Source organism: Chelonoidis abingdonii, chromosome 11 (assembly GCF_003597395.2).
Source record: "Chelonoidis abingdonii isolate Lonesome George chromosome 11, CheloAbing_2.0, whole genome shotgun sequence".
Lineage (NCBI taxonomy): Eukaryota > Metazoa > Chordata > Testudines > Testudinidae > Chelonoidis > Chelonoidis abingdonii.
In genome coordinates this window covers 36,064,861-36,077,102 of record NC_133779.1, presented here as the reverse complement: position 1 = coordinate 36,077,102, position 12,242 = coordinate 36,064,861, and the positions used below count along the sequence as shown (strand labels likewise).

At 49.9% G+C, this 12,242-nt stretch overlaps 1 protein-coding gene across 1 annotated transcript in view; it reads left to right on the top strand.

Moving 5' to 3' along the window:
• PTPRS (protein tyrosine phosphatase receptor type S) overlaps positions 1-12,242 on the top strand; it is a 200,336-nt gene that overhangs the window by 167,583 nt on the left and 20,511 nt on the right. The window contains exons 20-23 of the mRNA XM_075070885.1: positions 225-382; positions 4,688-4,800; positions 7,572-7,619; positions 12,053-12,150. Coding sequence (XP_074926986.1) covers positions 225-382; positions 4,688-4,800; positions 7,572-7,619; positions 12,053-12,150 — 417 coding nt within the window. The remainder of the gene's footprint in view (positions 1-224; positions 383-4,687; positions 4,801-7,571; positions 7,620-12,052; positions 12,151-12,242) is intronic.

The following is a 12,242-nucleotide window of genomic DNA, read 5'->3' as shown; positions in this document are numbered from 1 at the left end:
GTTCCTTCAGAGGCAGGTGCAAGAACGCCTCTGCTGGACAGCTGTGGGAAAAGTTGCTCATAGAGGAAGTTTCTTCTTAACCCCATGTGTTAGAGTTGGTGTCTGCCCCAAAGCTTGTGAGTCTGTCTCCCTTATAGGGGCTTCTCTTCTGGAATGAAGCTGTGGCTATTCCCAGGTCCAGACCCCTTTCTGAATCCTGTTTTATGATGTTTTGTGTTTTCCAGACATTCGCAGCTAGTCCTTTCTCCGACCCAATCCAGCTGGACAACCCTGACCCGCAGCCAATCATCGACGGAGAGGAGGGCTTGATATGGGTCATCGGTCCAGTCCTCGCCGTGGTCTTCATCATCTGCATCGTCATCGCCATCCTGCTCTACAAAAAGTAAGGGTGGCCTCTCGCCCAGATATGTGCCCGCTCCCAGGGGCTCAAGGGCATTTCACATTCTGTCTCGGAGTCGCAGGGCTGAGGGGACAGCCCCTGGTCAGAGCTACAGAGCAAAGTGCTGGGGGAATGGAGAGGGACTGGACAGCTCAGGGGACTGGTAGTGGGATCCACTTGGTTCAAATCCAGCCCCGGTCCGTAGTCAATAAAGCCGTGTCCCTGTAGTGGTAGTTCAGTGGCCTCCAATGAAATGAGTTTGGCTGGCTGTGCCTTTGCTTTATCCCCACTGGGTTTGAAATGTCTGAATACCCTGGGGGCGGAGGGCTCAGGAGTCCCCCTCCTGCCGTCTGTTGGTGCTGCTCTGAGCTGGGGATCTCACCCTTCCATGTGTGTTGTGGGCATTCATGTTCCATTCTAACCCCAACATTTGTCTTTTCTTCCTTGCACTTACTGCTCCCCGGACAGCAAGCCAGACAGGTAAGAGCACCAGGTTTGGTATCTCTGTAGATCCCCACTGCACTGGACTGGCAGTGTCTTGAGGCAGAGATCTCTGCCCACATGATGACTCATCTCCTGCCCTTGGCACTCCCACTGTCCTAAAGGACATCAGATACCAAGATCTCACAGGCACATGTTTGTGCCAGTGGAAAGACAGAAGGGGTGAAGGGAAGCCCAGCTGCCTGTCCATGATAGGATGGCTCTTCTTCAAGGGAAAGCCAAATCCTGTTTGAAGGAGAGTGAGGGTGACAGTAAATGTTGGGTTAATGGGGCAGAGAAGCGCCTGCTCACGTTGCAGTCTCAGCCAAGCGCAGAGCCAGGGGATGTGTCCTCTCCCTGTCCGATGGCTCTGTGCTGACTTTCCCTGAAACTCTGGGAGTCTTTCCAGCCATTTCCAAGGCTGGGAGTATTTTCACTAGTAATAACTCACAGATCTGGCCATGAACCATTCACCGCTGCTTCCGACTGGAGGCAGAATAAAGTGACACACTCACCCTCACCCCCCCAAGCGCCATGATTCCCAAGTAGTGCTCCAAGTAGAGCAGTCTGGGCTTATCGAACTGCCTCCAGCTACTGTGGGCTTTAAAAGACAACTAAACATGCATTCAATACTCCACACCTCAGTGTATGTAATTATTGTAGCTGCAGCAGGCATGAGGACCAGGGGGGTTTCTGTGCCATGTACCCTTGGAAGTGGGGGTGTCCATGAAGTGACTTGGGCTATAACAATACATGAGATTCTCAGTTTGCAACGAGGTAGAGAGAGTTTCTAAATAGACGGCGAAGCAAATTTCATTTCTTTCTGCCTCGGAGCCGCGGGTAGAACAGTCTGTGCTTTGCAGGGGCTCAAAATCCCTTAGGCGACACCAGAACTTGTCTACACACAGAGTTGCACCGGTATGACTTGAAACCAGTGTAGTTAAAGGTGTGCAAAAGGCTAGGTGGACACATTTATTTGGGTTTAAACCAGGTTTATTTCATCTTCGCTTAAGTCAGTTAGGCTTGGTCTACGCCCACAGCAGCACTGGTTTAACTAAAGATGGGCATTTAAAACTGATTTAGGCCTTGGCTACACTTGCAAGTTGCAGCACTGGTGAGGGGGTTACAGCGCTGCAACTTACTCGGTGTCCACACTTACAGAGCTCAGCCAGCGCTGCAACTCCCTGGCTGCAGCGCTGGCTGTACACCTGGTCCGCTAAGGGGGTAGCGATCCAGCGCTGCTGATGCAGCGCTGCTCATCAGTGTGGACACTCACCAGCGCTGTTATTGGCCTCCAGGGTATCAGGAGGTATCCAGAATTCCTGTATACAACAAACCGGAAGGTACTCCCAGGAGCTACTCATCTAAAAAACAAACACAGCTGCTCTTTGCTGCAGCGAGCGGGCGAGCGAGGCTTTGGAATGTTCACAGCTGTTTGCTTGAGGAGACAAACAGCACGGCGGGGGGTGGGGGGGAGCAGAGAAGCTGCTTATCTGGTCTGAAGCCTTTTTACATTTAGGAGTGATTGAGAGAGGGGTGGGGAAATGGCCAGAATTTGCAAGGCAGGAGCTGTCACACAGTTGTCTGCTCCAAAAATCCACTCTCTCTGTCTCCCCGATGCTCCCTGTCATACTCCACCCCCACCCCCCTCTTTTGAACTTGCAAGGCAGAGAGCTGTCACAGTGTCTGCTCCAAAAATTCACTCACTCTATCTCCCCCACGCTCCCTGTCATACTCCACCCCACCCCCCTCTTTTGAAAAGCACGTTGCAGCCACTTGAACGCTGGGATAGCTGCCTACAATGCACCACTCCCAACAGCGCTGCAAATGCTGCAGATATGGCCACACTGCAGCGCTAGTCGCTGTCACTGCAGCGCTAGTCGCTGTCAGTGTGGACACACTGCAGCGCTGGCCCTACACAGCTGTAGGACCACAGCTGTAACTACCAGCGCTGCAAAAATGTAAGTGTAGCCATGCCCCCAGTTACATTGGTGCAACTCTGGCCTGGAGTACACTAGATTAGGTCGGTTTAACTACATCAGTCAGGTGTGAAAAATCCACACTCTCGAGCAGCGCAGTTAAATTAAAGCAACCAGAGTCCCTGTGTAGACAGTGCTAGTCAGTGGAAGAATTCTTCTGTCGACCTAGCTACCGCCTCTTGCAGAAGTGGATTGCCTACACCAAGGGGAGAATCTCTCCTGTCAGCGTAGGTAGTGTCTACACCAGGGTTAGGCAACTTATGGCACGCGTGCCGAAGGCGGCATGCAAGCTGATTTTCAGTGGCACTCACACTGCCTGGGTCCTGGCCACCGATCCGGGGGGCTCTGCATTTTAACTTAATTTTAAATGAAGCTTCTTAAACATTTTGAAAACCTTATTTACTTTACATACAACAGTAGTTTAGTTATATATTATGGACTTGTAGAAAGAGACCTTCTAAAAACGTTAACATGTATTACTGGCACACGAAACCTTAAATCAAAGGGAATAAATGAAGACTCGGCACACCACTTCTGAAAGGTTGCCGACCCCTGGGCTACACTTAAGTGCTACAGCCATGAAGCTGCAGCAGCCCAGCTGTGCCTGATGCAGCATTTTAACGAAGACAAGCCATTTGTGTGTTGATGCTCTTAAATCATTTGAACCCTGGTTTCTGTTGGCTTAGTTTGCCCCTTTAAATTTGCTAAACCAATGTAAATAGTTTTAAACCTATAGGAGTGTCCATTCAGGCATTTGCACTGGTTTAATGAAATCAGGGCAAGTTTGTGTAGACAAGTCCAAACAGGAGTAGGAACAAGTTAAGTTAAACTAAAATAAGGCACTTAAGCTGAAGTTGGCTTTGTTTAGACTAGAATGTTGCACCTGTTTAACTTCTATCAGTTTTTAAAATAACATATCTAAACTGGTGCCAAAGACTGTGTGGACATGCATATTCCGATTTAAGAGTGTCTTATTTCAGTTTGACTTAAACCGATTTCTGTTCAATCTAAACTAAACCAAATTAAGCATGTCCACACAGCCTTTGGCAGCAACAAAACTAAATCAGTTTAAAATCACACCTTTAGCAGGGCAACTCTTTCGTGTAGACAAGACCTTGGAGGGGCAACCCAGGGATTAGCTCCCGTTTAATTAAAGTAGTGCACATTTTGTGTGTAGATAAGGCTCAGTAAATGACCAGTGCCGTAAATGAAGTTGCCAGTGTACATTAGGCTGCAGCTGCGCCATCATAAGGTGAGCTGTGTAGCCGCTCTTTATCGCCGGGAGAGTGCTCTCTCCTGGTGACGAAATAAAACCACCTCCAATGAGGGGCGATAGTTTCATCATCAGAAGCATGGCTCCCGCCAGCGAAGCACTGTCCACACCAGCGCTTTTCATTGTTCAGACTTTTATCCTTCGGGGGGAGGATGTTTTTTCAAACCCCTGAGTGACAAAAGTTTTAACGATGAACGTGCCAGTATAGACATAGCCTGAGTCAGTTCATGAGAGTGTGCGACTTGCAAACCGAGACGATGAAAAGAGGCTGTAGCAGAAAAGCCACTCGTAAAGTCCCTGATCATACAAAAGCCTGTCAGGTGTCTTTGTGGCTGTATCCTTTGACGTATGATGGAGTAGCTTCCAGGATGTTGCTACTGGCTTGAAGGGTGTTGGGAGAACGTCACATCTGCTGAGTGCCACGTGACTGCAAGTTGCATTCATTGTGCCTTGTGCCCATTTTCTGAGCCAGTAGATCATTCAGGTCATGGCTGCATTTCTCAGCCTCGCATGAATCAGTCGGAAAGGCAGAAAGGGCCCCAAACCAACAGACTTTTCTACTTTGGTTTTTAAAAGCAAACGGAAAGACTCTGAGCCGCGGACAAAATGTCTCCTGAACAATGCTGAGATCGCTCCTCACCACCCCAAGGACCCAGTGGAGATGAGACGCATCAACTTCCAGACTCCAGGTAACTGGCTGCAAACCAGCCTCGCTCCCTAGGAAAGAGAAGTGGAGTGACTGCCCTTCCCCCAGTCCCTTCCTGCCTGCGTTAAGGCTGTTGCAATGCTGCCTCTGCTGCAATCCAACTCTAGCCAAATACACGAGAGGTCTCTTGTGCCCTGTCTATGCTAAGCGAGAGTGCTGCAAGAAATCCATGCTTAGAGCCCTCTAGGGTGGCAGCATCTTGTGTCCCCACACAACAGCCACTCCAGCCATTGTAAATGGGTTGTGCCAGATGGCTGCAATGGTTGGAACCACTGTAGCTGTGGTCCAACTGGACTGGTGCAGGCTGGGTTAGATAGGCAGCCGTGACTTAGCCAGTCCTCCTGACTCCATCTCATACTGTGATGCCTCCGATTTGGAAATTACCCAAGGGCCTCAGGGATGGGAGCTACAGGGTTCCCAGAATGCACCGGTGCAAGCACATCTGTAACGGGCACTACGTGCCGATGCTCCAGAATAGTTCTTCGGAAACAGCTCTGTCGTGTGGACACATTAATCCATCACAAGGAGAAGCAAGACAACCAGTCGTTCGTGCAAGCAAATGCCAGGGCAGCGTTTTCTCGCTTAGTGTAGACACCCTCTTAGGGGGTCCTGCTAGTCTCCTTCCTCAGGTAGAAAAACACCTACCCACCTTGCAGAGAGGCACCAGGCACCCTCCCTTCTACACCTCCACACATGTGCATGGGTCAGCTGCCTGCATGGCACCTCTGCAAGCCTCCACCGACATGCACCCAGCACAGGCACTTCCCCACATAGAGGGACCCCCACACCGCTGCACAGAGCGATGTCTGCACGCTGGCCCGCTGCTCAGCGGGTTGGTCCCTAGAGCAGGAGGAGTTGGAAAGGAATTTGTTGTGCTTTTTGGGGCTGGTTGTCAGTTTTGCCGTTTTGTGCTCATTAGTAATGTTTCTGCAGCTTCCCCCTCCCATCTCTGTCCTTGACATTGCCTCAGGTTTCTGGGGGGAGAGGGGCAGCTGGGGAGCTGGTAGCTAATCAAAGGGCAAGGATTGCTGCTGAGCTTAAGGGCAGTGCTCAGTTCAGATTCCCACAATGTGGAGATGGAAACCGCCTTTCCCATGGTCAGTCTCAGCAGCCCAAGCTTTGTGGTTGGGTAAGGGCTGAATCTCCTTATGTAGCAAAGGCAACAGATTCAAAGCAGCCCCTGGGGACTGAACACACAGGAAGGTTCAGCAGCAGCCAGAGTTGTCATGGACTCTGGTCCAAACTCTGCTATGTTACACTGGTGTCAATCCAAAGTAATTGCAACGGAGTCAATTGAGTTACTCCAGATTTTCAGTGGTACAGCTGAGAGCACAATGGGTCCCAGGCTGATACCACTCTGTAGCTCCTCAGTGCTGCCTCTCTGATGGTGCAGGGAGGCCAACGTGCCCTTGAAATCCTCCTGCAGCCTGAATCTCAGAGGCGGGGATGGCGCCCAGTGTTGCTTGGAGAGCTTTGGTTATTGCAGCACTGTCTGACCTTCCCCCCTTTGTAGAAGCAGTTTCCCAGAGGAGCTCCAGCAGCAACTCGCAGCAATTCATGTTGCGTTAAAGGAACCGTTTCCAAGTGCCCACTGGGGAAACTTGCTTTATGACGGGTGCAAATGGGACGCTCAACAGAGCAGCTCCTGTTGGGCAGGGAAGGCGAATTCATCCCTAGGGTAACTCCATTCATACCAGTGCCTCTACCCCAGGGAAGAATGAAGCTGGAGCGAGAGGAGGCTGGAGTTTGCACACCTGGGCATCGAGCTTAGGGTGCCCACTTCCCCAGGCACATAGGTATCGATTGGCGCATCCAGAGCTAGACTCCATCTGCAAACGGAGGCCAGCACATGAGAGAAGTACTCCGGACTGGAGTCATTTCCATCTCAGCCGTCGCCAGCAAGCTCAGAAGAAGCTAGTTGGTCTTGGCGTAATAGCTGATGTATTCTTTATTGGCAGAGTCTTTGCTGCCCTTGCAGAGGGCTGGCTTGATCAGAAAGCCGGTTTCCATTTCGGACCATTGTAGATCAGCAAGTCTGTTCCCCTCTGGCCAATGCAGGATTCGTCTCTAGTGTGTCCTTCGGGGATGTGTCCAGTGTAGTTTTAAATGGCCCCAGCCATAGAATCGTAGGACTGGACGGACCTCAGTAGGTCATCTAGTCTAGTTCCCTGCATTCAAGGCTGGTGATGCTTCCAACTTTCCCTTAGGGAACCATTACACAAAGAGAGCTCGGTGGTGGTGACTTTATCTTAATACTTCTCTGATAATCCAGGCAGGGATTTTCAAAGAAGCCTAAACAAGACAGGCCCCCAGCTCCCACTGAATGTCTGTGGGAGTTGGGTGCCCCTTGGAATATGCCAGCCTGCAGCGTGTCGATGGTGAGGAGAGATCCATGGCTCAGGTTGCAGGTGGGAAACTCTCTGGGTACTGTGAAGCCACTAAAATAAAATCTAGTCTGGCACAAAGACTAGCCCATGCCCTGTTCTTTATCAAGGCTCCCTGTGATCCAGAGAATCTTCATTCTGTCCCCAGTAAGAAATGAGGGACTGAGGGGGTGGGATGCACACACAGGGGGTTGGGGGTAATAAAACACTTTTCAGTGGCCCTGCCCCTACGAAATCAGCACAAAAAATTAACTTTTCATTTCCTCTTAAATTTATGTTGCTTTTTCCGTTTGATTAGCATGAAATTTAAAAAAAAAAAAAAAAAAAAAAAGTGTATTTTTATTTATTTATTTTTTACTGTTTTCTGCAGATTCTGGTCTGAGCAGCCCTCTCAGTGACCCTGAGTTTGACTTTGAAAGTTAGTTCCTGTGTGTTTTTGTTCCTGTTGGTTTACATTTTTTTTCCTTTTGTTGGTTTGTTTCTTTTGTCGTTTTTTCTTTCGTTTTTTGTTTTGTTTTTTCCCCCGTTTTCCGCTGAACTCTCTGTGTGTCCCTGTGGCCTTCGCCATCTCATCCCTCTCCTGTGCCATCTGTTTGTCTGAACCGCGCTTCCAGTTTTACAGTACCAAATGCAGGCCTTGTCCAAGTGACAGCATTGGTGACAGTAACATAGGGACGGAGCTCCTAGTGACTGACTTAAGAGATGCCGTCCATCCCTCTGTCTGTCTTGTTCTCTCACAGGATTAAAATCTGGGTTTCAAGGCTCCCATGTTAAAGGTGTTTCAAGTCTGACCTTAGAACGGTCCTCAAAAGCTCGGCTAAATGTGCATCATTCGGATCCAAGGGAGAAAGCAGCTCTATGTACGCTGGTCTGCATGTGTGTGTGTTGCTGTGTTGTCTGGGTAAAGGGAAGACTGTAGCAATAGACCATAGTCCTCCGCTCTCTTCGTGAGAGACCTGCACCGACACCCTTTTATGACAAACTAGGGAAAAGGCCATTTCGGGTACCTGACAGCTCCTTGGCCCTGACCTGGAAGCACAGTCCTCTCTCTGTGGTCTGCACCTCCGCTGAGTTTCACAAAAAGTACCGTCCAGCTGCAGGGAGTTTGCTAAGATAAACAGGTTGTGGCCCGTACCAGATGTTCGGGTGACATGTCTGCTGAGCTGGCTGGTACATAGAGAGTTTAGTGATAAGATTAGAGAGGCTCAAGTGATTGAAATGCTAGATGAGACCTGCTCTAAGACTGACCTAGTAGAAGCTGGGATCCAGGCTCCTAAGTCCTTTTGGCATGTTAGGCAGTTACTTACCCCTTGGCTAGGTGCTTCCAACACACACTGACTTCAGTAGGAGCTGCAGATGCAGCTCGAAAGCCTTTGCTTGGAGTCCTAGATGATGGAGTTGGAACAGGCCTCTAGACAATTTTGTCCATTGTTGGCACTGAGCTGAAAGGACCCTCTCCTCTCGGTATAGGGGTGGTCCCAGATGAACCCATCTGTGCTCCTCTGCGAAATGATGTTACCAGCTGGTTGCTTAATCCAAACCTATATCTTTCCTCTCCCTCTCGACACAGTGCATTTCAGGATCTTACTGGAAACCCTGATGTGCCTGGCCGGGAAAGTGTTTACTCATTTCAGAGAATTCCAGCCTATTTTCCTTATCCCCATGTCGGATCAATTCCAAGGGTTCTTTCTGTCTGCCCTAAGAGACCAGGAGAGAGGCCTGTTCCCAGGGCACTCTCAGCTGTTGATTTACGAATGGGGGTGAAGGGTGGGGTGCAGGGACACACTGATGCAGGGAGCCTGACATGGCTGAGGCTTTTTCTCTGGAGCTCTGACAAAGGAAATATCTCCTGAAATCCATTCAAGGAGAATGTGACTTCTGTGGTGCAGATCTTAGATGGGGCCTTTCCCCTCATCATCTGCATGATGGGATGGACGGAGACCTCGTACTGGAACCCACTAGCCTGGGAGACTCTGGTTTTCTTGCTTTGTTTGCTCCTGTTGTTGTTTTTTTTAAAAAACCTGTATATTTATTGTTTGGGATTTAATTTACGACTCTGTTTCTAATTGCACTTCAGCTAATAATCTGTAGCTCCTCCCAGCAGTCAGATTCAGGTGGTGGCAGCTGGCCCATATGCTGGCTGCCTGCCTCGCTGCCTTCTGCCCCAGGTGAGAGGAAGTCAGTGGGAGGGGTAATGTGTACAGATCTGGAAACAATTTATTACGTTGCCAGTGGTTGTTCTGAACAGGGCTCAATTTGCTCTAATGATCAAGGGAAGTTTGTGGCCCTCTGCAGCACCTACCTCTTACCCTCAGAGAGGGCAGGAGGAGGAAGCGGAGGTTCTGTGCTGACTGTTTATTATAATGTTAGTATAGTGCGTCACTTCTTCTATACATGGGGAGGCCGCCCCTTGGCCAAAAGGGTCCCAAAGCTCTTTATGAGCTAGATGTATATGAAAGAAACACTTCGCTTCCGCCACTGAAACACAGCTATCTCTGGGGTGTAACGCGGCCACACTGCAGGAACTGAAGGAGACTCTTGTCTGAGGACAGCAAGAGGTGTGTAGAGAATAAGGCAAACTAGAAACCCACTGGCTATGACCCCTTTCTTCCACGAGCCAGGAGAAATGTTCTAACCTGACCCCGTTGGGCCTCAGAGGCCATACTGGTCTAGCTTACCCTCCATAAACCTTTTGCCTCCTGGTTTTGTTTTGTTTTTTATTCTCCCGTGTCCCCGTTTTCTGCCTGGCTATCCAGTTCCTGAAGGGATGATTAGATAGTTTGGGAACAAAGGCGTCTGACTCGGGGCACCGATCTTGGGCCAAGCCCTCTTCTGTCTGCAGTGAACCCAGTCTGTGGGCTTGGTGGTGAAAAACACACTGTAAAACTGAGGATTGTCATGCTTGCTTTGCCATCTCTGTGCTGAGTTTTCAGAGTAACTGACCATGCTGCTGCCGCCGCTACTTACTTTGTCACACACGCCACCAACGGGGCTCGAAATTCTCCACGGCTCCCACCTCCCCATCTCCCCTTTCCATTCGGGGGGGAGGAGGGAACGACAATGCGGTGGCTTCTCAAAAGATTGCCTGTATCTTGGCTGGCAGGCAGCGGAGTGGAGATGCTGCTGGACCGAGGGCCTAGATCTTCCCAGGTATTGAGTTGCCTCACTCCCATTGCACTCAGTGGAGGTTAGGTGCCTCAGTACCTTTGTAGTGTCTTGGCCAGGGTGATTTGATGCACATGAGGAGAGCGTGAAAAGCTTTTCCACGCAGGTTTCTATTTGAGCGCTTGAGAGCAAGGGATGGGTGGTGGGGGTTATTCCTGAGTTCACTCTCCCCCAACCACCTTTTCCCCTGTCCCTTCTCTAATCCTAGCTACAAATCTCAAAGCAGGATGCACAGATTAGTATGATTGTCAGACCAATTCCTGACCGAGTCCCATCACCAATCTCATTAGACCACTATGACAGCCGCCATCAGATCCAAACGTCCTAGGAAAGGGTGCAGTGTGATCCCTTTTCATGGCTCCTGCCAGACATGTCCATGTTGATGCAATGGGAGTCCCCTTTGCATTCAGAGACCCATGGCATCCAGAACTCAGCGGAGTGGGCTTAGGAGTGCTCCAGTCTGGCAAACCGCCCATGAGGAGCTGGGTTTGGAGAGGGCAAGGGGCATCCTCCTTTCATCCTGGCAGGTGAAAAACGCCCCCTTCTGGTGTCGCTTTGGTCAGAGAGTGGCACCACCGGAATAGGCCCATAGAGTCTGCCTATAGTGTAGGTGTTTGTCCCTGCATGGTTGCTCAAGAGCTGGTATAGGGCAGTGGTTAGGGTGGTTCCCTAAGCTGCTAGGAGTCCTGGTTCAATTCTCCTGTCTGCCAGATAGTGCAGCAGGCTTTCAACAGGGAGCTGCTCTGGCTTTCCTGTTGAAGCTGTTCCACTTCAAAAGAGGTGGGAGGGGTAGCTCAGTGGTTTGAGCATTGGCCTGCTAAACCCAGGGTTGTGAGCTCAATCCTTGAGGGACCCATTTCTGGATCTGGGGCAAAAATCTGGGGATTGGTCCTGCTTTGAGCAGGGGGTTGGACTAGATACCGCCTGAGGTCCCTTCCAATTCTGTGATTCTATGACCCAGTGGGAAGAGATGGCCACTGGCCAGCCATGCTGTGGAAGGAGCCCATTCACAGTGATGCACTGAACACATGCCTGGCATTTTGGTGGGGGGAAGAGAGGTGTTCCCAGAATGATGTAACATTTCCTTTATGCTGGACAGGATTAAGGGCAGTTGACCCAGCCCTGGAGTGTTTGCGTGGAGTCCTAGGCCAGTGTGCTCCCCACTAAGCTTTAGAGGGGTTTATTATCACATGCAGAGCCACAACAATAACTTTGAAAAGCCTCCCCAACTCCTTCCCATCTGCACTCCCCTCCCCACCCCCTACTATCATCGGACAGCAAGAATTCTGCCCCGTCCCTGTCTTTGAGTTGCTGTTTGTTTATGACCATGCCGAGCGCTGTGACATTTGCTGCGTAGGTTTCCTTTGGCAGAGTTTGCTCATTTCAAGTCCACTCCTGGAATCGTTAACAAGCATCTGCTCTTTGGATGTTATTTTCTTTTGGTAAATGTTGAGAATGGGGCCATCACAGGGGAAAGCGCTCATTTTCCTTTTTACTTCCAAGGACACAATTTCGAGCCCTGAATCTTCTCTCTTCTAACGTTCCCTCCTTTCATTGCAGATCTCACATTGTAATTTTTTTCTTGTTTTCATTTTTTCCCTTATAAAACATGCAACATTGATAATTGGTTGGGTTTTTTTTAATTATTAAATGAGATTTCTTTTCTCCCGCTGTCTTTTCTGCCAGGTATGCTCAACCACCCACCCATCCCCATCTCTGAGTTGGCAGAACACACGGAGCATCTCAAAGCCAACGACAACTTGAAATTATCCCAAGAGTATGAGGTACGGGCAACAAAGGGCACGTTGGGTGGGCCCTCAGAAGCGTGGGCCTAGGAAATCCACCCAGACCCCAGTCCAGCAATGCAATTAGGCAC